Consider the following 27,545-nt stretch of genomic DNA (forward strand, 5'->3'; position numbering starts at 1 on the left):
TTGGCGGTTTTTAAGTGCCACCAATCTACACCAAAATTTTTACGACAAATCATAAAATAAAACACTTTATTTAAAATCAAAGTAGTTTATCGGATTTCGGTGGACAATGGGTAAAATATTCCGCTCCTGAAGAAATAAAATTGCATCCTGTTTTATTTTTGGCAAATCCCAAAGACGCATTTTCGTAGCACTAAAAGATGGTAACAAAAATCGAAGAACTTATCATTTTGGAATTCTTCTGATTTATAAAGCAGGTAAGTGTTAATTTTTATAAAATAAAAAATTTTACTTTTAAGTAATTTTTTTTTATTTGATGATAGTTTTCTATAGAATGGTTTTCTGCGTCCGATTATGAATCAAAAAAGTTGTTTATTTTAATGTAAGGAATTTTTAGAATTGTTTTTTTCTTTTTTGCTTTGTATCGTAGGCATTCTTTATTTTACGTTTTTTAATAATGATTTTTATTAAAACTTAAAATTTTTTGATAAAAATTGTTGTCAAAGAACTTTTTTTACATAATTAAATTATATAAAATTATGAAGCTTATGTATACTTTTTGCTTATTTTAATGTTTGAAGTAATATGATTCTTAAAACTATGGAATGTAAAGTTTAAATAGGCCTTTCAGGTTACATCATTAAATTTAGTAAAACTATTTCTCAGGCATTAGGTTTAACTCTAATAAGAAGATGCATATTTTTTCTGTTTATTTACAAATATTTTTCAGATGTGTTTTGGATGTTCCTTCTTTTAAAAAAAAGAGATGTCAGTTTGTTTTCGGTTGCATAAGAAAGGATATCAAACATTTTTCTTTTTTAAATTTAATAAGCCACGATAAAGAAAGAACGTTACAATGCCACGTGCTACATAAAGTCGTCTCTAGAGTAAATGAACGACTGTTCATATAGAAATCGTAGGTATTAGTCTCATACAACAACGCCCCCTATAGTTCGTTGCGATCGCGAATTGGAATTCATAAAGTAGTTAAAACAGTAAATAAATTTTATTAACCTAAAAGTTCACATAAAAATTGAACGTGAAAATATTGTGTTTATCTTTGATTATAAGCTCTCAAAATACAGGTTAGCAATTGAAATGTTTAAGCTAATTTCCTTTCATATTAAGGTTATGAAACTAATGCTCTTTTTTTAGGTTAACAAAAATTTTTACTCGTAAATTTTTGTTTTTCACATTGAAAAAAATCATGAATTATGAATCTTTGATTATCAACCAATAGCTGACCGGGGGTGGGGCGTGGTGCCTCCCGATGAGGTGACCCGGGTTCGAATAGCAGTGATTGGCCCATCTAATATGGTCTATTCGAATTCCGCACCCGGCTCTCACCGACTACAGTGCTGATGTAAAATATCCTCACTGGTAGACGGATCATGGGTTAGAGTCCTCTTGCCGTGAGGATAACCGAGGGAGATTTTCGTGCTTTTGCCCTCCATGTAACGCAAATGCGGGTTAGTTCTATTAAAAAGTCCTCCACGAAGGCAAATTTCTCCCAATACTTGATACAGGAGTTCCCCTGTCATCTGGATTGTATTCAAAATTGCAAGGATACTGAGTTGAACATTGGTTAACCCATAATTGGGTCTGCTGTTCAAAGACGGTTATAAAGTAAAACAGTCGACCAGACTATTAGTGGTTAAGGAGCTGACTTCACATCGATCCTGGGTTCGAATCCCGGTAAGAATTATCTTTCATTCTCTGTGCTGGCTGTCCTTAATGTGGGAACAACGTTGGCCCATCTAATATGGTGCCCTTGAAAGAGTGACCTACAAATCTGCCCTGCATGCATTTGAAAATTTGCTGTTGAGAAATTTTCAAACTAAGGTAGTTTCTTTTGTTTTTTTTTAAAACTTAAAACGGTTATTAACAAATTCAACTTTTCGAAAATGTATAATTATTCCACTTACGAGTAATCATATGTTTTTTTCTTAATGAAGATTTACAGTTGAAAGTTCTGTGAAATAAAAGTAAATCAAATGTCATAAAGAAAGCTAGTGTTCAACTAAACGATTTGTTTATTGATTTGGTTAATAGTGCATATACGCGCCATTTTATTTCTTACATAAATTATTATTTTTCATATACTCTTTTTGTGTCTTAATGAAAGTAAGTTAAGCATATTTCAATAAAAATAAAGCTCATTTTATAAAATTTCTACGCTTGGCCTAAAATGAGTTTAAAAATGAAATTTTTTAAAGACATTGATTTATTTAACTCAAATTTAGTCACATCATAGTTAAATAGTTTGAAGAGTATAACAAAAAATATAATCATATGATTAAGACCAAACATATTTAGTTCTCAAATAAGGACTCAATCTTTTTCTCACGAATGTCTCTCTTTAGACCCAGAATATTTTGTTTTTCCAAAAATATATGATTTCTTTTCTACATAAAAGAATTGAAATTTGTGAAATATGTTTTCTTTAGATTGATTTATGTGCTTAAAAAAAAGGTGAGCGAATCAAGAGGGGAAAAGAAAGCAGACATTTAAAAATAAATTCAAATTTATGAAAAACATGCGTGTTTTTCGTGGGATTTGTTTTTAATAACTATCGCATAAGGAGAAGATTTCGCTTTTCTTTTTCATGAAATATAAGACTATTTTTCAAATGAGAACTGTCAGATACTCGAGAAAAAAAAATTGTATCAGCTATTGAAATACGGAGGAGAGAGAATCATCTTTCATTGTATTGTAGCTTTGAAGAAATGGTAATTTTTTTCAAAGTAAAACGTTCTTTGTTTATCTAGTATAGGTGAACAGGATGTTTTCAAAACACTTATTTTTATGAAAAAATCTATTCATTAGGTTGTATACAGTAATGATTACAAATATAGGTCTTAACTCAATCTGTTAAATTTTCAATCTAATCAGAAATTTTACAAGAGAGACTTGAGGTCCCATGTCATAATTTTTGATGTTTTTCCATATAATCTTGATGGTAACTATCTATAATTCCATCATGAACCATTATACTTTTTGATGGTAACCAACATAAGTAGCCATCATCCCAATCTGATTTATAATGGTCCAACATAAGAATAGCAACTGGTTTTGATGGTTTGTTCATGTTGAACCATTACGAATTTCCATCATAGTATCTTAGAAATCAAATGTTACAACGATCATGAGCAACCACCATCCCAATGTACGAATTTGGGCTGATTTATGGCGGCCCAACATAAACCCAAATTGTTTTGATGGTATATTCCTAAGAATCAACAAGAATTCTCATTAAACCATCATGGAAATTGTTGAAGCCATCATGAACCATCATGGATTGTTGCTCCATGAGAGTCATACTTCTCTTGATGGTTTACCATCAGAGTATTAAAGTAGCATTTTCCATAATAAAATGATTCAAGTTTCTTGGCTTATCAAAAGCTATGAACACGTAATGAAAAATGTTGAGTGATGGTGACCCTCAAGTGATGTTGGACCATCATGAATTGCACTGAAACCAGCATAAACCATCAAGAATTTGACTTGGAGTGCTTTCAGAAAGTACCGTGGTACGGCGGTAGTTTAGCTCTTGATTTCTCTGCATTTTAGAATTTCATTGTTCGATTTTTTTTCTTTAAAAAAGTAATTAAATTAGTTCGAAGAGGTCTGTGATGACTCAGGGAATAAAGCGCTCTCCTTCCGTCAGGGTGCATCAGGTTCGAATTTCAGTGATTGCTGGTTGATGCAAATTCTGCTCCCTGTTTGCCCCGTAAACATTGCTGATGTAAAATAGCCTCAGTGGGTTAAAATCTCCAAGTCACCGGGATAATCCTGGCAGATATACGTGGTTTTCCTCTCCATGTAACGTAAATGCGCATAGGTTATATCAAAAAGATCTCCCCATACATAATCCAAGAGTTTCCTTGTGGTCTGGGCAGGGTTTAAAATTACAACGCTACGGGAACATTTATAGTCGTAAACCCAAAAATCAATCTACTGTTCAACACAGCTTATAATTATATATAAAATACTATATACGCGTATACTAATATATAAAATAAATTAGTTCGAAAATAAATAATATTTTATTAGAATACTAATCAGAGAGAAGCGCGCAATGACCAATCGATGATCGCAGCTTGTGCTTCCCTACACAGTGAAAAATTCCACGGTAATATGGTAAAGAGTACCGGCTCTCAGGTTGCTGGTACTTAACTAAACTAAATAATTTTACGTAGCCTTTTCCTCACCCCTTAACTAAATAATTTTACATGGCCCTCTTTCTTCACTTAGGCTAAATCAAGTGTCACAGAAACGAAGGATAGTTGGAACCTTTTAATCCTAACAGAAATGCAAGAATGGATATTAGAGAAAAAGTGTTGACTTAAATGAAGGATCCTAAAAAGGAAATTACCTTTATTTTTTTTCTTCTCATTCGATGAACCCTTGAAGCTAACTGAATGGTTCCTAATATTTCCGAATAATGAGTCAACTGCGATGAAATGTGAGCTATCATGGCAACCCGACAAGTTAGAGAGCCCATTGCTTCTTTCAGCAACTGTGTTAGTTTGCTCTCCCTGAAACACAAGAGAATTATTATAGAGCTATACTAATATTATTTAATGTTTGGCAAATTTTTAAAGAAATTCATTTACATTTTATTAATTATTATTATATTGATTTAATTGTTAATAAAAAACGTGAAAAGAAGAAAGCAAGAAAAAAAACAATGCACGAATTTATTAATTACTATTTTTTGTTTAATTCTTTGACGCAGAATTTTCTTTAAGCATATTTTTCATACTTTTTTAATTATTTTGTATTTATTCAGGGCTGATAGTGCTCCGGAAAAAATCTGGATTTCCGGAATTTTCGCTAACAGTGATCCGGAAGTTTCCGGAGATCGAAGGTCCAGACATTTCAAAAAATCATTGATCACAGAAGTTTCCGGAAATCAAATTTTCAAAGGTGAAACTTAAAAACACAGTTTATTTTATTTGTTTGTAAGAGAGAGCCAGAGAGATACTTTATAAGCTTATATTCATGATTAATATTCATTTTTTATCAGTAAATAGTTGTTATAATCATAAACTCAAGAAAGAAAGACATATTTGTAAATTTTAATTGCTTTTCCAGGTCATCATAGGTATGTGTAAATGGTATAGGTATATGTAAAATTTTAAATATATTTTAAGTAAACTAAGAAATATTGAGGAAAAGGAAAAATACCTTGTTTAAATTGTTTTCTAATTTTTCAATTTAAACTTTTTTTTTTTTTAACTCAAGAAATTTTCCGGAATTTTGACTTGGACTCACAATCACCTCTGATTAATTCAAGTCAAAATAAGTGAAAAGGATAATATTTAGCAGTTTAATAATTTGTGGTTGTGAAACACCGCTACGTCTTTCTGCATTAAAGGTAACATCTTCCAAACACTTTGAACAATAATTTTTCAAATTTGCATTTATTTGAAGTTACTTAGATCTGAGGGAGCCAGTTATTTATCATTGAAATTTCTTTAATTTATAAAATCATATAATTGAAAAATTTTTGAATATGAATGAAATTTATTTTTTTCAAATTACTTTTTTAAAAATTTATATTTTAGTGCACATTATAATTCTGATAATGTAATCCTTTTAGAAACTATTAGACTATTTTTTTATTATTAAAAAATACTAAAATATATTTTTGTCTGTAATTAGAGGACCAGAAAAGTTTTTTTTTACAGAAAGGACACCAGTGAGCCATTTGCGTTAAAGGGTTAAAAGATTATATGTATTTTAATGGATGGTAACTATTTATACTCATAACAAGCACGCATAAAAAATTAGCCCAAAATTAATAAATAGGTTTACATTTGAAATCAGTGTTTTAAATGTTCATGTACTGATAATTCGTGAATATACACTGGTTATCATAAATTAAGGAAAATTCACAAAAATCGCGATAACTCCAGAAATTACACATGGAATTTTATGAAACTTACCCACAATATACAACACATAGTAAGGTATTAAACAACATAAAAAGAAATTATCAGACATTAATAGTAGTATAGAAATTAGCACATGTATAAAATAAACAAATTGGAAGTATCGGTTTGCAATAGAAAAAGTACCTTTAATATGGAATATGATTGCCTCTAGAAGCAATACAGCACAAACAGCGATGTGTGATGCTTTCAATTATGCGGTCTATCAGTTCAATAGGAAGTGAGAGCCATTGCTCTTGTAAAGCAGTTGCAAGCGTGGCAAGGGTCTGAGGGGGCGGATTGATGGCAGATACACGCCTCCCTAGAGCATCCCAAACGTGCTCGATAGGATTCAAGTCCGGGGATCGAGCTGGCCACTCCATGCGAGTAATTGTTTCCTGTTGAAGATAATCATCAACAATGCGAGCTCTGTGTGGTCTTGCGTTATCGTCCTGTAACAGGAAGCAATCACCAATTGCCCCGGCATATGGGCGCACATAAGCATCAAGGATGTTGTCTCGATAAACCTGAGCATTCACGGTTCCCCTTGGAAAGACATGGAGGTATGTGCGCCCTCCTAAGGATATGCCTCCCCAAACACAGACACTGCCTCTTCCGTATGCATCTCTTTCACGGATGTTTGATGGATGATAACGGGTCCCAGGTTCTCTCCATATCAAATAACGTCTACTGTCACTTTCTAGACTAAACCTGGACTCATCCGTAAAGAGAACAGGCCTCCATTGATCTGACGTCCAGTGGACATGTTGTCGGGCCCACTGCAAACGGTCTCTCCTATGGCGTGATGTGAGCGGCACGCAAATGGCTGGTCGTCTCGCATACAGACCACCTTCGTGGAGCCTTCTGCGCACAGTTGACGTTGACACCAACCTTCCGGTGGCTGCAGCAAGAGAGGATCTAAGATGTGTCGGAGTAGCGGTTCTATTCCTGCGTGTACTTAATGTCAAATATCGGTCATCGGCACTGGTCGTAACAGTTGGCCGTCCTTGACTGAACCTCCTAGATGCCGAATCTGTGGTTTGAAATTGCCTCCAAAGTCTATGAACCACAGATGGACTCACATTTAGCCATCTGGCCACTTCTGATTGACTCTGCCCTGCCTCTAGTCTCCCGATGGCTCTCCATCGTAGTTCTTCAGGCAAATGATGCCTAGAGGTCATTATTACGAATTGGCTATCTCAGATTTTCAATGTCGCAATCACAGTAAAATTTGTGTGCTTTCTCTCAAACTTGGACTTTTATGCTCCAGGCAGATGACGTAAGCCGAGTGCAGCGCCACTAATTTGCATATTGCAATTTTACTCAGCTACTCTTAGTGGACAACATATGCAAATTTTGCACGGTTTGGCTTACTTTTGAAAGAGTTATCGCTATTTTTGTGATTTTTCCTTAATTTATGATAACCAGTGTATTATACAAAAAACAACAAAGTTAAGTACAATTATTTTGATGCTTTTGGTAAATTATTTTGATGCTTTTAGTGCAATTCTGAGCAAAAAGCCTTATTGTGCCTCATGATCAGTAGATTTAAACAATAATAATTGTATTTAACATCAGAGTTAAATACAATTATTTTGATGCTTTTGGTCAAAGAAATAAGAGAACTTTTAGTGTAACACTGAATAAAACGCTTTATTGTATCTGATGATTAATAGGTCTACTGTATATATAATATATATATAAACACAAATAATAATAATAAAATATTATAAAATAGAAAACTAGTAATGGGAAAAAACCAGAACCTCAGGGCACGTCTTTTGGTATAATTTAATGCGATATTTCTGAATAAAGAACAATTATCCTAAGATATAAGATAAAAATTATTCTTTTATATATATAAATAACGCAATAAAGAGTTTCATTTAATATTTTTTTGAAATGTTCATTGCATTCTTGGAGGCAAAACTGAATTCTTTTGCATTTTAGAATTTCGGAATAGTGTTCCAAGATGTACGAATAAATAATTTATATTTCATGTATTTATTTTTTAACATAAAATTTAAAATAATTTAAATTTACTATTGGAATATCTGTGAGTGCTGTTTTCTTATTACTCATTAACTGTTCTTAGCAAGCTTTAATAAGAAATTAAAAGAATTATGCTTAATTGCATTTAGCTTATTGCTCTATTATCAGAATTTAAGGCAGTCATAATAGTGGGAACCAAGTTCAAAGAAGATAATTAAAATTAGACAGTTTGAAAAAAATAAACTTTTTTATTTATTTAATAATATACTCTAAAATGACAGATTTCGAATCCAATATAGAAGAGCATGATCAGCATGAAATTTCATTGTTAGTAGTAATCAAAGTACCTAATTTAGAACAATAAAAATAACAATAAAAATAACTTTAAAAATAATTTTTTTTTCAATTCGATATGAAAGATTTTGTTCTGAAGATTGTGAATTCTAATACTATTGAAAACTCTAGTGACTTTTATTTAATTACGCCCATGCCATATTCGGAGACAGCACATGGAATTTTCGAAAATATTTCATCATCGTTACACTACAACTTAATTAATACTTCACGTTCGAATGAATGACAATGGCAGAAAAAAGAATTAATTTCTAAAATCCAAGAAAGAAAAAAAATTCTTTTTAGAATGACGAAGCTTGAAGACATAGCCCTGTTCTTTCCAGCTGAAAGGGTAAGGGTAATTAGTTTGTTATATGAGACCTTTTCTGGCGACGGTAGATACCGCTTGTAATCAATTTTGGCTGTAAAAACGTTCTTCTTGCAAGACATGAATCATTCACGTTTGAATTGTGATTGCGTTTGGTGTTAGAAGATTATCTTTGGAATTCACAAGAAGCAACGTGCGATACCGCGTTCGGGAAAATAGCTTTCGGCTTCAATTGATCTTGGTAAAGTGAAATAGTTTTGTGATACGAGTTTATTGGCCTTCGTCACCTCCGTAGTAAACTGAAAATACTAGAATTGTTAAAACAGTTCATGCTTCCAAAGAAAACTAAGTGTTTGGGTTTCTTACGTCATTAAAATTCTTATTTAGGTACTTAGAAACGTTTGTTACTAAATTTTGTATGGTTCTTGTGTTACGGGTTCTTAAAAATGTAATTTATTTTAATTCTTGCAGTTTTGAGGGAACTTTAGAATATATTCTTAAATCATTGTTGTGCTTTTTTGATTTCGATAAAGAAAAATTTGTGTGTTCGTAAACTGAGCAATAACACTACGAAATTGAGCTCATGAGAATTAATTTTGGTATTCATGGTGTTACATTTTCTTCACAAATCAACCATTATATTTGCGGTAATTCGAAACAAAGTAAAAATGAATAATTGGCTCACAAATTCTGAAATAATTTTTAGGGAATGGTAGTTCCAATTCTGTCTCGCGTGGAAGCTATTAATGCAGCACCGAGAATACTCATTCCAATTATCTTCCAAGTTTAACTTCAGAATTTGAGAACACAATATTACGGAAATACGTTTGATTTACAACGGAATACATGGGTTTTGCAAAATTTTCTAGGATTAATAAATGATAGTGATAATATATTCATGACATGCATGTTATACATCGAATAATTGTTCAAACGCAAATGAGGAAAAAAAACATATTAAATGGTGCTTTTGATGTTGAACTCGAGAGCCCTATAACTTCTATTTAGAGAATCAAAATTAGCAACTTCAGCTGATAGGTTTTATTTTAAACTGTTGACACTTGTTTTTTTTTACTTACTTATAAGGCACATGTTTTTGTCCGTTGAAGATGGCTAAAATGACATTCCCTAAGGCTGATAATGACAAGCAACCACCATCACGAGGTTTTGTAGCTATTTTATCACAACTTCCCAAATCAAAGAGATGAAGACGACTTCGGCCACCGGCAACTAAAAGTTTACATTTTTTAACATTACAATGGTGCAACAACTTCGCAAAGAAAAATTTTAATAAGTACCAAATAACTGATTTTAAAACATTTCAACACCATTTGTAAACAGCATTCTACAGGCTAAATATCACCTGCGAAGGAGACAGAGTATTTTCATTTTGCATTGCAGAAACAAGCAAAGATAAGCGTATCTAGTCGCTTTTAAGATTTAAATGGTGTGATAACTTGCTGCAACTTGTTTCAGTAATAATATACTGATAGTAAGATAACTCTAATTTGTTAATAAATAATTATCTGGCCACTCAATCACCTTTGAAATATTTACAAAAAATTGTAACATGTACTTGTAATGACATTTACGATTAAAAAGATGCAATAATTTCCAAACGCAAAATTTTTCATCTATCAAGCCACTTATGTTAAAATGTTTTTACATCAATCCTAAATATCATTCTATTGACCCAACCACAAGGGCGCTAGATAAAGGATTTTAAGATAAACACATGTAGTGGTCTAGGACAAAAACGGTGCAATTATTTCATAAAGCAAAATTTTTACGTTTAAAATGATGTATTTCTTTTGTAACATTTCTCAAAATATAGTAAACATTACAAGGCTCATTTCTAAAATAGAAATTTTTTTGTGAAGCTAGAAATGAAGTATTTTTCAGAATATTTTAAAATATTCATTTTAATTCCGTATTTATTGTGGCCTTTGCAGATAGTTAATTTCGCCCCTTATTTAGAAGATGCAATAACTTACTTGAATGAAATTTTCTTGTATCAAGTTAGTGGTGCTACTATATCTGTTTAATTTTAGTTATTTTTCTGTTTTGGTTTCTCTACATAACTCATAAATATTATTCATTCTATTGTTTCAACCACATATAGTGGATTTTTAAATAATCTCAGGGGCTGTTCAAGATTAAAAGGGTACAATAACTTCCTTAATCAAAATGTTTGCGTCTAACGTTACTGATACTAAAACATTTTTACATTGTTCATAAATATAATTCTAGTGGTTTAATAGTAACTTTTTTCAATGAAAATGTTAATATATTTGATAGAATATAGGACAAAATTAATTAATAAAATTAAAAAACAAAATTAATAAATTGACTTTAATTTTTTCTGATATTTCAGTGCAAAGAATATTGATTAGGAAGAGCAAAGTATTCTTTTTAAAATTAATAAATCTCACCTCCTCCTTTCCCGCTCCTTTCTACTCTGTACTGATACAAATGAAGGGTGAAAAGGAAATGGGAGTTCCGACCCTCGTCTTCTGTATCTGAAATTAAAAAATTATATATAAAAAAAATATATAAAAAATTATATGTTGGGTAGTTCATTTATCTAGAAGGTTATAAAAAAAGTTAGAAAAAGAATTTAGCAGAAACAAATCTTACATTAAATTTAGAAACTAACAAAGTTTCATTCAGGTCCTTACTGAACACAGGAAAAATGATTTCAGCGTGAGATTTTGTAATAATAATAAATCAAGATAGAAATAATAGGAAAATGAGAGATATTATGTATAGTAAAAAGTTTCTAGGTGGATTTCTTAATCCAAGAGACACACCTTATTCTACACTCTTTATACTACAGCCTTTTAAAATCCCGTATGCACTCACCCGGAATAACCCTGTAAAATTAGCTATCATTTGTAAGTTTGCTGATAATCCCTTTCTACTAAATATCTCCATAATTTATATATAATTTTTTTTCTAACTTAATAAGCTGCAATTCATTTTCACGTTCATTTTACCAATTAAAGCTACTGAAACAAAATTACCCACATTAAGGACCAATCAAAATTAAGGGAGTCGGTCACGCAATTTACTAACGATAGAAATGGCCAAAAAAGTATCAACCATGCTTGTTAAAGGTTATTTTTTGCTTTAAAGACAACTTTTTTTTTGAAATGTATTCCTTAAAGCTTAAGATTAGATGCTGTGTAAATGTAATGATGCATAATTACTTCTTCAAAATCCATTAAAGAAACCCTTTTTTTCGCCCTCTTTCGTTATTCTTAAGCTGTCCAAAAGTTTAGTGTTTCAAGAAAAACAACAATTCGTTCTTTGTGTGTTTTAACTTTTGATAGAATAAATTTAATTGGAAAGTTCTTTTTTCAAGCCTGCGTCGTACAGAAAATAAAGATTTTAATGATCCTAAAAACCTTCAAAACTTTTTTTTCGTTTTGACTTTTGCAAATATATATCCATTATTAATTTTTGTGTAGAAAGTTTTCGAGATATTTTTGTAATCTATCAGATTTACACTTATGTTAAAATTTGCCTATTATGTTACACGATTTTTTTCTTTACTTAGATAAAACCAATCATAATGATATTAATGAAAATATTATCAGCTATTTTTAAAAAATGTTGGTTTAGTGCGGAAATAAAGCATTGGCACCCTGAACCAGATGTGCAATATTGATCTGCAACTTTAATAAAAATTTTAAATTGAACATTTCTCTACTCAAGTAGAACCAGAATATCATGCCGCCTAGCTCAAAAATAGATAAGTTACGTGATAATGGGATTGAAATTGGCACCGTAATAGAATTGAAGTGTATTTGAACTAATATTGTGTTTGAATGGGCTTAAAAATTACTAAAAGTATGGTTGATGTCGTGTCATGGACAAAAAATAATTTTTAATGTGATCAAAGGTCCTATATACAACATCTGCAATTTGAAGGCAATTTTCTTCTTATAAGTCAGCCCACGGATTGTCACTTATTTGCTGCCAGTATAGCGGGACAGTGGAAAAGATGTATGGGGGTTATTTCTATGTCTGGGCAATTTTTGCACAGGCAGTAAGTCCTTGTCCCGTCACCATGAATCTTCATCCCCCTAAAGTGTCCCGTCCGGAGTCTTGTTTGTGTGCTGGTGAGAGTTCTGTTGGTACTGATTTCAGGGATTTGGTGTTTGATTTGGATTTTCCTATCATTGAATTTTGCCCTAGTCACTGAATTGATATCGCTGAGAGTGACATGAGTAACTTTGCTGGTGTTTAATTGCCTTGCTTTCCTCCTAAAAGTGTAATGTTTGTATTTTAAACGTTAATAAAGTAGCCATTCATTCAGTTTAATTCGATATTTTCTCTATGTTAGAAAGATTTATCATTGATGCTTAAAATCCCACGTTATTGCACAACGATTATGATTCTCTACAGGTTCATATGCAAAACATACGAAAAAGCGGAATGTCAATTGCTAATTTTTTTATTTTTTTATCTTCGTCATCGTTTCGTTTGGATAGAGAATCTTCTCGTGGCAGGATTGATTGAATATGGATTTTGTCAGAAAATTACTATCATTTACACTCCTTGTAGACACATAAAATTATTTAAATAATCCCCATATTAAAAAATATTAAGCATCGTTGCTATTTTGAGTGTCCAACTTAACGTGACATTTTGCTTTGCAGTGCAAAAACTGTAAAACTTTTTTAAGTTTTGAAATTGCATAAGTGTTTTGAAAAATATGTAAGGATTACAATGGAGTGAAAAAAATAAGAATCAATTATTAGCGAACAGCAGAGCGGCAACTACAGAATTGAAATTTGACGAGCTGAAAGGACCATTTTTGTTTATAAACTCTTGAGCTCTTTTTTGGGGGGATTTTAATTTGTTTAAAAAGTATCGCGATTTAAAAAAAAGAAAAAAAAGCGAGGGAGATAGAGATTAGATGTTGCTAGATATAAATCTTAACATTTCATCGAAAAATTTTAAAAACATAAACAACTCAAAAGAAATAAAAACCGTTTCCAATTTTAACTGTTATAACAATTGACTTTAGTCTCGACCGTGTTTCGTGTTTTTAACAGAAGGTGGCAGTATTTGCAGAGGTTGTTTTAACTTCCGGTAGAAGATTCACTTGTATTGATTTCTAATTTTTTTTTCTCATCATGTTTCGACTTATTTTTCAAAATAATTATTTGTTTTCGCTGACGAAAATTCGTTTGAAGATGGCGGCAGTTGTTTCGCTTTTGAGTGCACTATGCGCCGAAACACTAATTTCTTATCTGAAAATAGAATGTTTAAATTCATTAAAGACTCCTAACTCCGAATTCAATGGAGTAATGCATAAAAGAGGAAAGAACAGACGAAAAAAAGAAATAGTCACGTTCTGCTATGGAGTCAAAAAAGAACAACAAAACTTCCTGTATTTTTTATTTTATTTTAAAGACAGGTGAGGAATATAAGGTTATCGTTTTGTATTGTTAACAAGAAAAATTACTTTTCATTTAATATTTCTTATTGTGTCATATGTTCTGCATGACCAATTTTAAATATTTTCTCCTAGTGCAGTTGATATTTTTTCAAATCCAGGTAAGTAATCTCTTGTTTTGTTTATATTAACGTATTACCAGAATTTTCTGATATAAAATTATAATAATGATATATTTTTTAAATAAAATGATTTTTTTATTTTGTTTATTTATTTATAAATTTTTTTTGAAAATATAGACTTTAAGGAAGACAAAAAAGGTGGAAGATTGGGAAGCAAACGAAGGGGTTGATGTGCGAAGCAAATAGGGGGCCAAACCTCCTAGTTTTTTTCTTCGATTTTCTATTTTTTTTAAACATGAAAAATATCTGAGGCTTGATACAAAGTCTTTTAATAATAAATTATCGATATTACATATTACACTTATCTAATACATTTTTATTTTGTTCATAAGTATAAATCCAAGAAATACGCAGAATAAGAAAAATGTTCTATAACTTAATTATATATTGTTTAGATTTCAAAGAATGTTTCTTCTTTTGTAAAGTTAAGTTTGCAAGAAATCTTTCAAGATAATAAATGTTACTCCTTTCGAAAATAATACGAAATTTAAATAAATTTGAAGTTATGAGTCATAAGAATGAAAAAAAAATCAACGTATTTTTGAATATTTATATGTCAGAATGCATAAAATGTATGCTTTAATAAATAAACTATCAAAATAATAAATAAAATACAAATATATAACTTCTTGTTGTTAGTTGCTTTGAAGTTTATTCCTAAGAAGATTTATTGTTGTTTTGAATAATTCACTGCATCTGAATTCTATGATGCCTAGTATAAAAATACTTACAAAATTTTATTTGAAATGTTTTCCTTCTGTTTACTCTTTTTTTTCTGTCTTAACTCATTGAGCACGATATATTAATATGGAATCTGATAAAGCAGAATAATAGAAACAAAACGTAATCCACGGAACACTGATAATCACAAGGGAATAAAAATCTCAACAAATGATAAAAATAAATGACAAGAGAATTACGTTTAAAATTGTTTGAACTACTAAATTGATAGTACTATATTTTCGCCATCATTTTTCTCCCCGTTGGCATCCATACTATAATCCATGCTAAGTATCAGTTACAACATCTGTAAACAGTAATTTAATTTTTTTTGTTTCGTTTGCAAACGATAATAAAAGAAGACTTTGCGAAAGTAAAACAGAAACAAAAAGAAAGAATGTTTGAAATAAATAAATAAAAAAAAGAGATGAAAAAATCGGAAAGTATATTTCGTTATAATTTTTTCTTTTTTTTTTTTAAAAAAAAAAGAAGAAAAAAAAAGGTATTAGCATTTTTCTTCAGTAATTTTTAAGGCAGCGAAGAAATAGCAAACAATAAGAATATAAGGCAACACAAGTCAACAGAAGCTAGAAACTAAGCCTAACCCGAACGGGTTGGTTCTATTTTTTCTAGTCACGTTCAAGGCTGCTTTTAGCTTCCATTACAGCAGCTTAAGAAGATATATGAAGGGACTGTGGGGTGTTGGGGGGATGAACCAGAAGGGGCTTTGTATTGATCCCCCCTCTTCTTTTTTCTCATGAATATTCGCAAAGGATCCAGTAAAAATGGACATTTTTTGAAAGTCCGTTCACGCACTTTTTTAAGCGTCTTCAGAAGGGTGTTGGGCTTAAATGTGTATCAGTGGGCGCATCCCCCTTTTGCCCCTCCTGTTATTTACGTCCGCCCCAGAAGTGGCGAAAGCCCATTCAATAAAGTATTAAGTCCGTCGCGATTTATGATGGGCTTGCCCATAGGCACCTTCTGTCTTGAGAGAATAGGAATGACGTCATTATTGTGAAGACAAAGCATTTCCGGCAGACGGTATATTTTTAAACCCTGTTTTATTTAAATGCTCTTTTTTCATGATTTGTCTTTACCTTTGTTTCTAGAAAATGAAGTTTTTTATACTTAGATTTCCATATAGATGCTAGAAAGATATTTATATATTTGATCTATATGATGAACTTCTAACACGAAAAACTAACAATAATTTCAATCCAAATTGAAATAAAATATATGTATACATTTAAAATTGATACAGAAAATATGACGATAATGAAAAACTATGCATTACCAGCCAACAAAATTGAAAAGAGTTGCTCACTGAGTTTTCACCAATAATTGATAAACAAGCAAATTATAAATTTGGGAAAAAAAGGAACTCTGAAATGGAGTAAAACTAAAATTTATTCGGTAATTCTATAAACGAAAAGTGACTGTGGAACTGCAGCTGATCGGCTATAACTTTGTCATTTTTTTTCTTCTTTATTTGCAAAACTAGAACAACTAAAAGATGGAGTTTTAATAAAAAAGAATGAAGTATACTAGCATTGAGCTCAAGCTTGGCTCAAATGTACAATTATTACGAACGATAAATCCAGAAACTCACTAATAGACTGTTCGTTGACGGTCATAAAATAAAATAAATGGCATTACTTATAATAGTAACTATTAACGCATATAATGGTTATTACTTCAGTTAAAGTAAGAAATTGGAGGAAAATAAACACTTATACACCCAATTCACTCATAAAACCGAATTCCTCTTACTCAAATAGAAACTTAATTAAAGTTCAGAAAGTGACTTCATTTGCACGATTTTATCGTTTCTTTTCTTCATAAAAAGCATATTTAAGGAATGTCATAAATAATATTACCTCTCGACCTGGCTGCCAAGGCTGCATCCAGAAGATACGCAGCTTTTTCAGCTGTCGGTGCTCGAAGTTCACTTTGATTGATCAGTTGAGCACCAAATATAGGATCGTCTCGCAAATAAACTCCAGGTGAAGTACCACTTCCTTCTGTGCCTAGGTGCAGAAAAAAAATCCAGTTAAATAATAAAAAACTTCATTGTTAAAAAAATAATATTTCCTTAGCAAACAGACTTAATGTAGGAATCTAAATTAGCGATGATTATATTTTTATAGTGACGATAGCTCTTTAAGGCAGAGCAGAAAGCTTATATATATTAGGATGAAAAAGAGCAAAAATTGGTATCATTTCATTCTAGTAAAATAGTAAAAGTTTCATGATTACCAAGAATTTTTAGCAGTTATTACATACATATTTGACTGTTTCCCATTCGAGGAATGGTAAAAAGTAATGAATAGTTTATAATTAAGAAAAGTAATAGCTTATTTTATATATACTCCTCTCGAAAACCAGCGATAATTGAAACGGTTTTTACTATTAGTTTATTCGTTTTTCTGTCTTGCTTTCAGGTCTGTTATTGGGAACATCGGCTAGTCTTCACCTCAAACAAGAGTTTTAACCTGGAAACACTATAAAAATTAAGTGTTATGACTCATATTGCGTGTAATAAAGTCAGTTATTAGTGTGATTAAATCTTTCACACGTTAATCTTCTACAAGTAGAGAGGTGCAAATTAGAAGAAAATAATACTAAGTACTGAATTCATTTTCTAATATCATTCAAAATTTGACAATGCATATGTTGTATTTGTTTTACTTATTTTGTGCTAATGAAGCAAGTTTAAAAATTTAAACTTTTCTCTGTATGAGCAAACCGCTTTGATACTGGCCATGTTTTTTTCTTCCTTTTGCCATCGTTATGGGATTTTCGGCCAATGGCCCCGACTTAAGGTTTATTTTGCCCTATTTCCCAGATTTAAGACAAGAGAAGTGGTTGCATCGATTGTTTGTTGCTTCGAACCATGTTTCGGGCATCGAAGTCAGAACGAACAACGGTTAGAAGCGAACAATAGTTAGGAGAAAACAACGGTTTGGAGAAAACAACGGTTTGAACGATTTGGAGCCACAAGCTTAGGCAAGGGAAGCGAAATAGCCAATGCCAGAAAAGCGGGTTAGGTAGTTATAAAAAGGGATACTAACTGTATAGCCTATTTATGATGATAAATAATATTATAATAAAAAAAATAATCGATAGAGGAATAAAATAAAGCGCAAATTAGAAAATTATTGACTGGGTAAATTATAGAAAGAAACAACAAAAAATTCTGTTAACTTAATTATTGATAGGAAAAAGCTTTTTATTTTATTCTATAGCTGTAACGTATATTTTTCCAAATATAAAACTGATATACTTCTCTGTAGATAAAGAAATATTAGTTGACGAAGAGCTTCTTCTGCTTGTATGTTGGATAATGTACAAATAAACACATAGATAACGAATTATCTTCTTAATAATTAGCAAGCCTTTGGAATTGAGACACAATTAAATTTTTGAAGATGATGATTCAGATTTTGTTAGTTAGTCAGAAAACCATTTTTACCGCTTATTGAATGAGGGAAGAAATGAATAAAGGCACAAATGATGATGAAACGAATTATTTTATTATTTGCTGTAGAAAAGTAGATATTACTTTTCGTACAGATTGACGTAGAATATCTTCTCTTAGCATAGATTAGGCTGCTTTATTCTGCATCTTGAGAAGATAAATATACTCTCACTTACGTAACTAACAATAGCAAATATCATTTCCACGACAGCAATTTTTCTGATAAATCATTTTTACCGTCTTATAAATGAAAGAACAAATAATTGAAGGAGCAAATGAAAAATAATTGAAGGAACGAATGAAAAATAATTGAATGAAGAGATTTCAAACAAATGAATGAACGAAGAAGAAAAATTGTTGATTAACCGATACAAGGCAACACGTGATTTATTTAATTATAGTTATGTGATGCAGGTTTGTCCCGTTAAGATACAAAAAGACATAGAATTTTTTCTCTACAGGTACAGATACAAGGCTTAACCAATGAAGTACTTCTTCTGTATCTTGAGAAGATCTATGTTTACACTTACATAACTAACAAATTCTAGCATCCCCCAACAAAATGTTTACCCATTGGAATTCGGACAGATGTAACTTATCGGAGATTTCGATACCTCAATGTGAACAGTTCTTCAGGCGACCATTTTTACAGCTCTCTGGCCAGTGGTCAACGAACCGTTGGTAAGGTTTCTTTTCACGAGTCTTTCATCCCTGAGGCAACAGGAAGAGGTTTCCTACTTCAATCCTCTTGAGGCTTCGATCTTCCAGACCCCGATGCAAGGTCTTCTTTTTTCTTTTTTTCTTCTTGGAGTTAGAGGTGTAGGGGATGCTTGGTGCATTTCTTGCCCTTATGGAAGAGAAGCATAGTAATTGGATGTACAAACTGATGGAGCCCGGTTGCATCATGTTAATGCAGTTTGGTTCCACTGCATATAAGAAGAAAGGAAAAAAACCACCTTTCAATGTCTTTGGGTTTCGATTCCCGATGAGGAAATTCTAGTCTTTTCCCCGTTTTTGGCAGTAGGGAGACTTTATGAAATTAGGGCGTCCTGCTTGTACAATGTAAGACCTGCTCAGTATTATATAGAAATCTCAGAAAACATTTTCATTTAAGATCGATTAATTCGATAAATACCACAGAAAAAGTTCTGTTTGAAAGATTATAGAACAATATTTTAATATTTAAACCTGCTCGTTTTTTTTTCCTTCTGCTTTTTGGAAAGTAGCATTATGTAGGAGAAAATTTATTTTAATCATTTTAAACTTGTGTTTGGTTGCAATTACTATTAATTTTTGCAGTAAAACTATTTATGAAAATTAGAGTTTTATTAAAGAAGAATTTATTTTAGTTTTCTATGAGACTTGAAGTTAACACATTATCATGGTTATTTTAAAAAAAAAATATTATTTTTCAAAGGAAAAGAAAAAATACTTTTATAAAAATTTCTTTTTTCGATATTTTATTTCACTCTCGGAACTGTTGGGAAAATATCAATTGACGTTTTGTGACATAAAATGTTTTATTTGCAGTTTTTCTCTAAAATTGCGCGTACATGATTTTCGGAGGAATAGCAGAATTTAAATTTATATAAAAGAATCTATTGAATTGTTATTAAATATAGAGTTTGTTGATTAGAAAATGTTATAGCTGTTATTGCTCTATCTTCTAATTCAGCCATTAATTTTTCGACATAAATAGAAAAAATTTGTTGATGCAACGTAGTTTATCATACATAAAAAACGTTTAGTAGATCACATGAAATACACTCTAATCCACGATAACTTTAATAATCAGAAGAAGGATCGTTACAGGACAACAAATTGAAATTTTAAGTCCAAAGTTTTTATTGCACTTTTGGTAAATTATATACCATTGGAAAATTAGTAAATTTTATTTTCTCAATGATGACACAGAAATAAACGTACTAAACTCGTACCATAAAAGCAGTAACGAAAAAAAAATTGAGGACTGATTTATGCCACTCAATCGTGTCCAAGCACACAGCCCCGTTTTCAGAGCTCTGTCTTCTAACAGTTATGGATGAAATGCCACGTTATTTTAACCCTGGTCGGACGACATGAACAATGCCTGAGCTGGTACCCTTCACTCCAAGTTTCCACCCACAAGCAACAAGAGGGCTTTCAGCCACGATAGATCTAACGTGCGCCTTGCTGCTTATACAACCAGGTTGTTTAACCAATTGCCAGGCTCAAACTCATAATCCCCGGCTTTCAACCAATGGAGTGAGTGAAGTCTTTATCTATTGCTCTTGCAGAATTACTGCTTAACACACCATATTCTCCAGACATCTCCCCTTACTGAAAACTTGCAATTTTTAATAATAATTTTAAAAAAAAATATTTTTTAGCTTTTTGTGACCGCATGACTGCCTTCAGCCACAAATGACTATTAAGCATTCAGAGGTGGTATTTCGATGATTATCAGAGCAAATGGTTCACATTTGAGAAGGTGTAAATTTTAATAAAGTATTTAAAAAAAATTGTATTATCTTGAACAACTTAATCTCAGGCTATAGTAAGTTAATATCAATATCAGTATGAAAGAGAGAGAGAGGTATGTGATGTAAGATTTAATTATTATTACTCCCTGACAAAATATAAAAAAAATTAATTTAGCTTTAAGGAAATAATTCTTATTTTATATTATCAATTTTCTATGTGACATTAAAATATTTTAGATATTTTTTTTTTTAAATTTGAATATTTATCAGCTTTTGGCCTAAGTTTCATTGCGTAAAGTTTAATATAAAACGATGCATCATCGTAGCAAAAAATTAATTAGAATGATGTCAAAATTTAAATTTTTTTTTATTAATCATGTCTTAAAAAGTCTTTGAAATGAGTAATTACGAAGTTAAGTAAACTTTTCATGCAGAAAATAATTATATTTTTTCTGATGTCAATTTGAAAGTTAAATAATGATAGATTAAAATTAATGAGTGTTAGTTATTTTAATAATATATTTTAAGTCTTCTAAGTTTTTTTTTTTAAAATGGAGCTTAAATTTTTAAAAAAGATTTTTGTCAGTTTTATTCATAAACCGGTCAGGCAGAAAAAAATGAATAATATTACATGAATAATAATTATCAGTAATATTTGCTTGTATAACCAGTTTTAAAAAAGTGATTTTAAATAATATATTGAAAACAAGAAATGGTTTCTAATGAAATTAAAATAATTTCATTTAAAGAATTTCCGTGTTCGTTTTATAAAAAAAAAAAAAAAAAAAAGTCTGAAAATAAATGCAGAACTTGCGAATTATGCAAAGGAAAAATTTTGTCTCCCTAATTCTAATGCACTACTTTTTAAATAAAAATTTACGATAAATTCATTTTTCTTTTCGCATTGAAATTATCTAGTTAGTTTAATTAAATAAAAATTCCTTATTTGTTGATGAAATTAGCGAAATATTCTAATAAAGTTTCGTTGTTTTGTTTGATTTTTCTCGAAACATTGAAAATAAGCTGCATTCAATTAATTACCCCATTTCTTGTTCTTCACTTACAGAACAAAACGATCGATTGTGTTTCTTCTTATAAAAAACAACTCAATTCAACTTTTTCGGCAAAAACGCAATGTTAGAAACCCTATTCTTATTCTCGAACCAAATGCATTAAAATATGCGTATTTTTCTTCTGAGCCAGCTTGGATTATCTTTTAATTCTGCTGTGGAATATCCAGATAAGGAAAAAAGCGAACAAAAGGGTGACTTATTTTTATAAACTGTTTCCTTACTTTTCTCCCTTGAAATACAAAATTCGGAAAGATCGTCTGCATCAGCTTCCATCTTTTAGCTTTCAGCTTCCATCGTTCCATTCTAAGTTTCTTTTCTTCACAAAATTCCCTTGTGGCTTGGTCCACAAAAGAACGTTCTGACAATACCGTGCACATTACGTTTTCTAGTTTATTAAAGCAACTCCCACACCTCCACTTCTATTTCAAATTGCGAAGTAGTAGCAGGTAGAGAAGGGGGGGGGGTACCTGAATACCCCCTTTTTAAAAAAAGGCGTAAGAAGACACTAAAAAGGGAGACGCAATGGAGTAATTATTTTTCGCGCCAGCGTTGTTAATTTTAACAACTTCTTAAGAGAGAAAAAACCAAGTAAAAAGCTAACAGAAAATGACGATACTTTTTATGACGTTTTTTCGCAATGTTGTCTTTTGTAATCGACTTGCACTGAAAGAACTTATGTATAGAAGATAACAATTAGCTCTATTTAATTAAAGTTAAATTCAACGGAAAGCTTTATTTTGCTTTTTTATTTTTCAGACTTTACGAACTATCTAGCTTATCGACTCAAATTTGAATCCCCTAGCGAAACATTATAATTGTTTACAAGGTGCTTCTTAAAGGAAATCGTGTAAGATTACACAGCTTGGAGAAAATAATAAAAATGGTGGGCATTAATATTAAGCCTCGGTAACAATTTTTATTGCGCTTATTTAATTTATTGAAATGAATTAAGGGATAATTATTTTAACTATGAAATAATCCTCACGCTGATTACTCAGAATACTTGTGTAATATTTGATACTTAAGACCGAAAAAAAATTTATAAAACCGATTTTTAACCATCGTAAATGAATGTTATTTTTATTTTCATCCAATTTTAATTCTATTTGACATCGTTTTATCAAAATTATTTCTCATTCTTTCAGTTTTTAAGTTCTTTACATTTGTGATTAATATTCTTTCACGATAAATTTAGTCTTAACATTCTCTCCTCTTCGGTAATAAAATTTCTAAATATATTTTACTCTATTTACAAGTTCAAAAGATTTTACAATAGATTTTACAAGTTCACAAAGATACTTTTTCCAAATCACAGTAAAATAAATATCGATAACACAAAACTATAAAAATAATAATTACTCTTTATTCGAGTAACTACTTTTTTTATAAAGGTGTATACTGTAACACATTTTCTCGACGATTTCAATAGAGCAATCAATTGCTTGTAATTGTAATTGCAAGCAATCGAATTTAGCGATCACAATTTCAACCGTGGAGATAGACATTGAATAATATTGAACTATGACTAAAAGTAATAATTATCTACAATTGCGAGTAATTATGATTGCTTCTAATTTTGATTACACTTTAGTAATTATGATTACATTCACTTCTATTAACAATTTAATTGCATATCTCCCAACTTTTGACCGGGTATCCTACCTTATTTCAAGTAAGGAATATGGGATATAATGTGGACAATTTAAACATTTCTGTTATTTATCATTCAAAAATTTTTCCGAAAATTTTTGCGTATTGGTAATAAAGGTTCTTAAAATAAATGAAGTGAATTCTTATTTTTTTTTTTTAATTACCGCTTTTCATATTCATCGTTTTTAATAAGAGGATTTGTGGTGTATAGCAACATTTCTACCCTAAACATGCACTACTACGCTTTCCGTGATAATAATGTGTGTTAATTACCAACGCATCACTCATTAGAATATTTTTGCACTACATTATATTAATATTGTAAAGTATTTAATTAATTAATTAATTATTTAATTATTTTCATTAATCAGTATAATTTATTAATTAATCTTTTAATTCTCTTAATTAATCAATTTCATTTATTAATTTTTAATTTAATTATTTAAATTAATTAAATTATTTTATTAATTAATAAATTTAATTCTTTTAATTAATTAATTAAACTTATTAATGAATTATTTAATTAATCTAGTTTTTTTCAATTTTTAGGTTTTTTATTCTTTAAAATCGATTATTTTTGTGCCGATTATTTTTTTAAAACATTAGGAAATGCTTTGAAACATTAAGAAATATCTAATGTTTTAACACATTTTAAATTATTTTCTTCTTTATAAAGTTGAGAACAAAATGAATTTCATTATTTTTCTATGATGGTTATAAAATGTGTACCTCCGAAATCTTTTTAAAGTTCTTGTCTCTCCTCCAGAATTTTATATATTTTTTTTCGAATAAAAATTTAATTCGTTTGAATTAATAAAATAATATTTTTCTACTAAGTAAAGATAATTAAAAGAATTCTCAAGAAGTAGATTGCCTTTGAAATTTTAGGTAATTGGAATTAAGCTCAAAATGTAAATAGAAATTAATATTTATTAAGCTTTAAAATTAATTAAAATAAATATCGTTAGGAGTGTTTATTCATACTGTATTGTTAGGTTAGAATTGGTTCCATATTTATTTTACTAACTATTTTTATAAGTGACTATAGATTAAATAATCAATTTAATTTTATAACTCTCTATCATAAGACTTAATTGTAATTTTTTTTAAAATTTATAGATATTTTAATAAAAACTGCTAGATATGTTAAGAAAGTTATTAGTAAGCTTTTTATGACAAATTTATAAAAATTATTGACATAATTTTTTTTCCACTTAAAATTCAGTAAAACTAAACAGAATAATTCAAGAATGTCATTAAATCCATGTTGGTTAAGAATACAGTGTAATCTTAAGTGAAGATTTGATAGGTATTAGCAAAATGTGTTGGTTTAAATATGTTAAATAGAAGGGATTTAGAGACAAGAAGGCATTTGATATTTAGCATTGTAAAACAAACTTCAGCATTCAAATGCCTTGAATTTAACCGCACTGTCAGAATTTCATTTTTGAAATTTCAGTAAAATAACCCGTAGCAATCTGTCCAGCCAATTAACCTTAAAACTTCAGGTTAAGATAATTTTATTTTTACATTTATAGACCTGAAATCGTTTTCAATTGAACAATTCATGGTTGAAAAACAAAATTACACAGTTTTGTAACCATTTACAATTAGCATGGTTCGAAACCGTAACTAGACATTGGAGTTAGGTTGTGGTTGAGTTGGATTTTGTCAAGTGAAACGTGAAGTGTGACTTAGACAGTTTATTTAGTGGTGCCATCTATTGTGTGAGATAGAAAATACCAAACTTTTTTGTGTAAAGCAGCTCTGCATTGCTCTCATCTATACGCGAATGAGCGTTTCGTATTCCAATAGTTTTGGGTCATTCAGGACACTGGAAACTTCTCATGAGTTGAAGGAATGGAGGAAATATTGTGGTGTCAATGCTGCGTTTCGAACCCCCATTCAGTCGGTCATGAGATTGACAGATTATCCTTCTCCTTAAAAGTGTGTACTCAGCTGCAAGGCTTTATAAGGTGTTCACCACACACTTATTGCCATAAGATTATTAGGTATTCGCTGTTGTGTTTGGCAAACGATGATGGAAAATAAAAATATGAATTCCTAATTCTTATCACGTGCTTTAGATTCAAGTTTTCGAAGAACATGAGTTCGATTCTCAGTGGCTATGAGCCTAGTTGGCACGGTTAAAATTTTGAATGATTGCTGAACCGTATCATGTGAAAACTGTCAATAAACGATTTTCCTCACAGTTTGAATACGATATTTTTTATTTTTATATGGGTACTTTAATTGAACATAGAAAAATGACAATAAAATCAATTTTTATTTAACAGTTTTTGTCTTGAAAATCCTAACTGCGTACATAGCTGTATGACTATGGTATACTATAGAGGTGAAAGCGTTATACATTATTACTTTTAGATTCGACGAAAACAAAGCTATTTTCCTCTTTCAAGCCATTTTAAAAGCGTATGTTTTAAATTGATTAAAACGTATGACTAAAACATAGTAAGCATGAAACTAATAGATATAGTGGACTGAGCAAGGCTAAATGTAAATGGACATGAAAAATGTAGTTTCTCAAATGAAAAAAAAATCTCTCTATATCCATAATTGTTTTTCTAATTTTTTTAAAAAAATTTAAAGATGTGCATTAACGATGAAAGAAAAAATAACAGTTCATCTAACATTTCAATATATACCTAAAAATATTTAATAAACTTAGTTTTTCAAATTTTGTCATATTTTACTTTTATATATATATATATATATATATATATATATATATATATATATATATATATATATATATATATATATATATATATATATATATATTTGCTTTCAAGAAAATTATGGGATTTAAACTTTCTTTCAACTGATGGAGCTGATTTAACATACTTTAGTGAATCTATTTCGGCTGACAAATGTTTCCTAATCTCCAAAAAGTATTTGTAAATTCGACACTATTCGGAACAAAACTTTTCTTAGAAAAGAATTCTTTGCCTTAAAACGTTCTTATCCAAAGAAATGTTTCAAAAGTTCTGATTTACCTGCTGCATATTCAGAAAGTAGGTCCCTCAGCATTTCATTCCTTCCAGAAAGCTCTAAAGCTGAGGCACGAACAGAAAAACGAGCACCAGTTTTCTGTCTCTGTTCGTAAATAAGACGGAACAGCCAAGAAATGGCGCATGGCATCACACCTAAATCTTGAGTGGAATCACTTTTTCCGATCATTGTGTGCGTTTTACCTGAAAAAAAAGGAAGAATTAAATTAAATTACAATATTTTTGTTGAGAATGTTATAAAAACTACTGCAAAAATATGACTACCGTAAACCGGGGCGAGTCTACCCATCCAGGGTCGAGTCTACCCATTTTAGTTTTATTTAATTTTCACTATTTTAAATTGCAAATAAAAAAATTTTTACCGACGGAGGACTTAGTTCAGACTCTAAGAAAGATGGCGCTGTAGTAGTTTGATCCGTTTTTATTTATTTGGCGTCTTTTTAACCGACCTGTTCAAACGTCTTTTGAGAGATTTGTATTGAAAATCAGCAAACTTTTAGTTGGTGCTCCGTAAGTATATTATTATTATTACTATTTTCACTTTGGTTAAGTGATAAACTTATCTAAGACTAAGATTACATTAATTTTATATGAAAAAAAAACAAAAAGAATGTAAGTTTTGCTGTTGTAAACAAAAAGCCAGAATTCGCGGGGCGAGTCTACCCATTCGTATTTAGTTTTAATAAAGCATAATAATATAATTTAAAACTTTGTTTATATTAAAATTAAGTCATTTTAAATGAATTTGAGTATATTATTTTAATTCGGCATTGATAAATTTATCATTAATAAGAAAATTTATAGGTTAAATATAAATGTAAATATAAAATATGTTTATTTTACCTATTTTTTCAATTTTTATATTACAAAATTACAAAATTATATTACAAAATTAACTTTTTTTATTTAATGCAAGTTAAATAAATTATTATTTATAAATTATTATTACCTCCCA

General features: G+C 30.1%; 1 protein-coding gene across 2 annotated transcripts in view; it reads right to left on the reverse strand.

Annotated features, from left to right (window-relative positions):
- LOC107440233 (uncharacterized) overlaps positions 1–27,545 on the reverse strand; it is a 513,892-nt gene that overhangs the window by 35,535 nt on the left and 450,812 nt on the right. For both annotated transcript variants that reach the window (XM_087165502.1, XM_087165503.1), the window contains 5 exons: positions 26,576–26,773; positions 16,773–16,922; positions 11,019–11,105; positions 9,666–9,816; positions 4,373–4,535 (listed from right to left, as the gene is read on the reverse strand). In XM_087165502.1, coding sequence (XP_087021628.1) covers positions 4,373–4,535; positions 9,666–9,816; positions 11,019–11,105; positions 16,773–16,922; positions 26,576–26,773 — 749 coding nt within the window. The remainder of the gene's footprint in view (positions 1–4,372; positions 4,536–9,665; positions 9,817–11,018; positions 11,106–16,772; positions 16,923–26,575; positions 26,774–27,545) is intronic.

The sequence above is a fragment of the Parasteatoda tepidariorum genome, chromosome 6 (assembly GCF_982258835.1).
Source record: "Parasteatoda tepidariorum strain Cologne lab strain chromosome 6, Ptep-v5.0, whole genome shotgun sequence".
Taxonomy (NCBI): domain Eukaryota; kingdom Metazoa; phylum Arthropoda; class Arachnida; order Araneae; family Theridiidae; genus Parasteatoda; species Parasteatoda tepidariorum.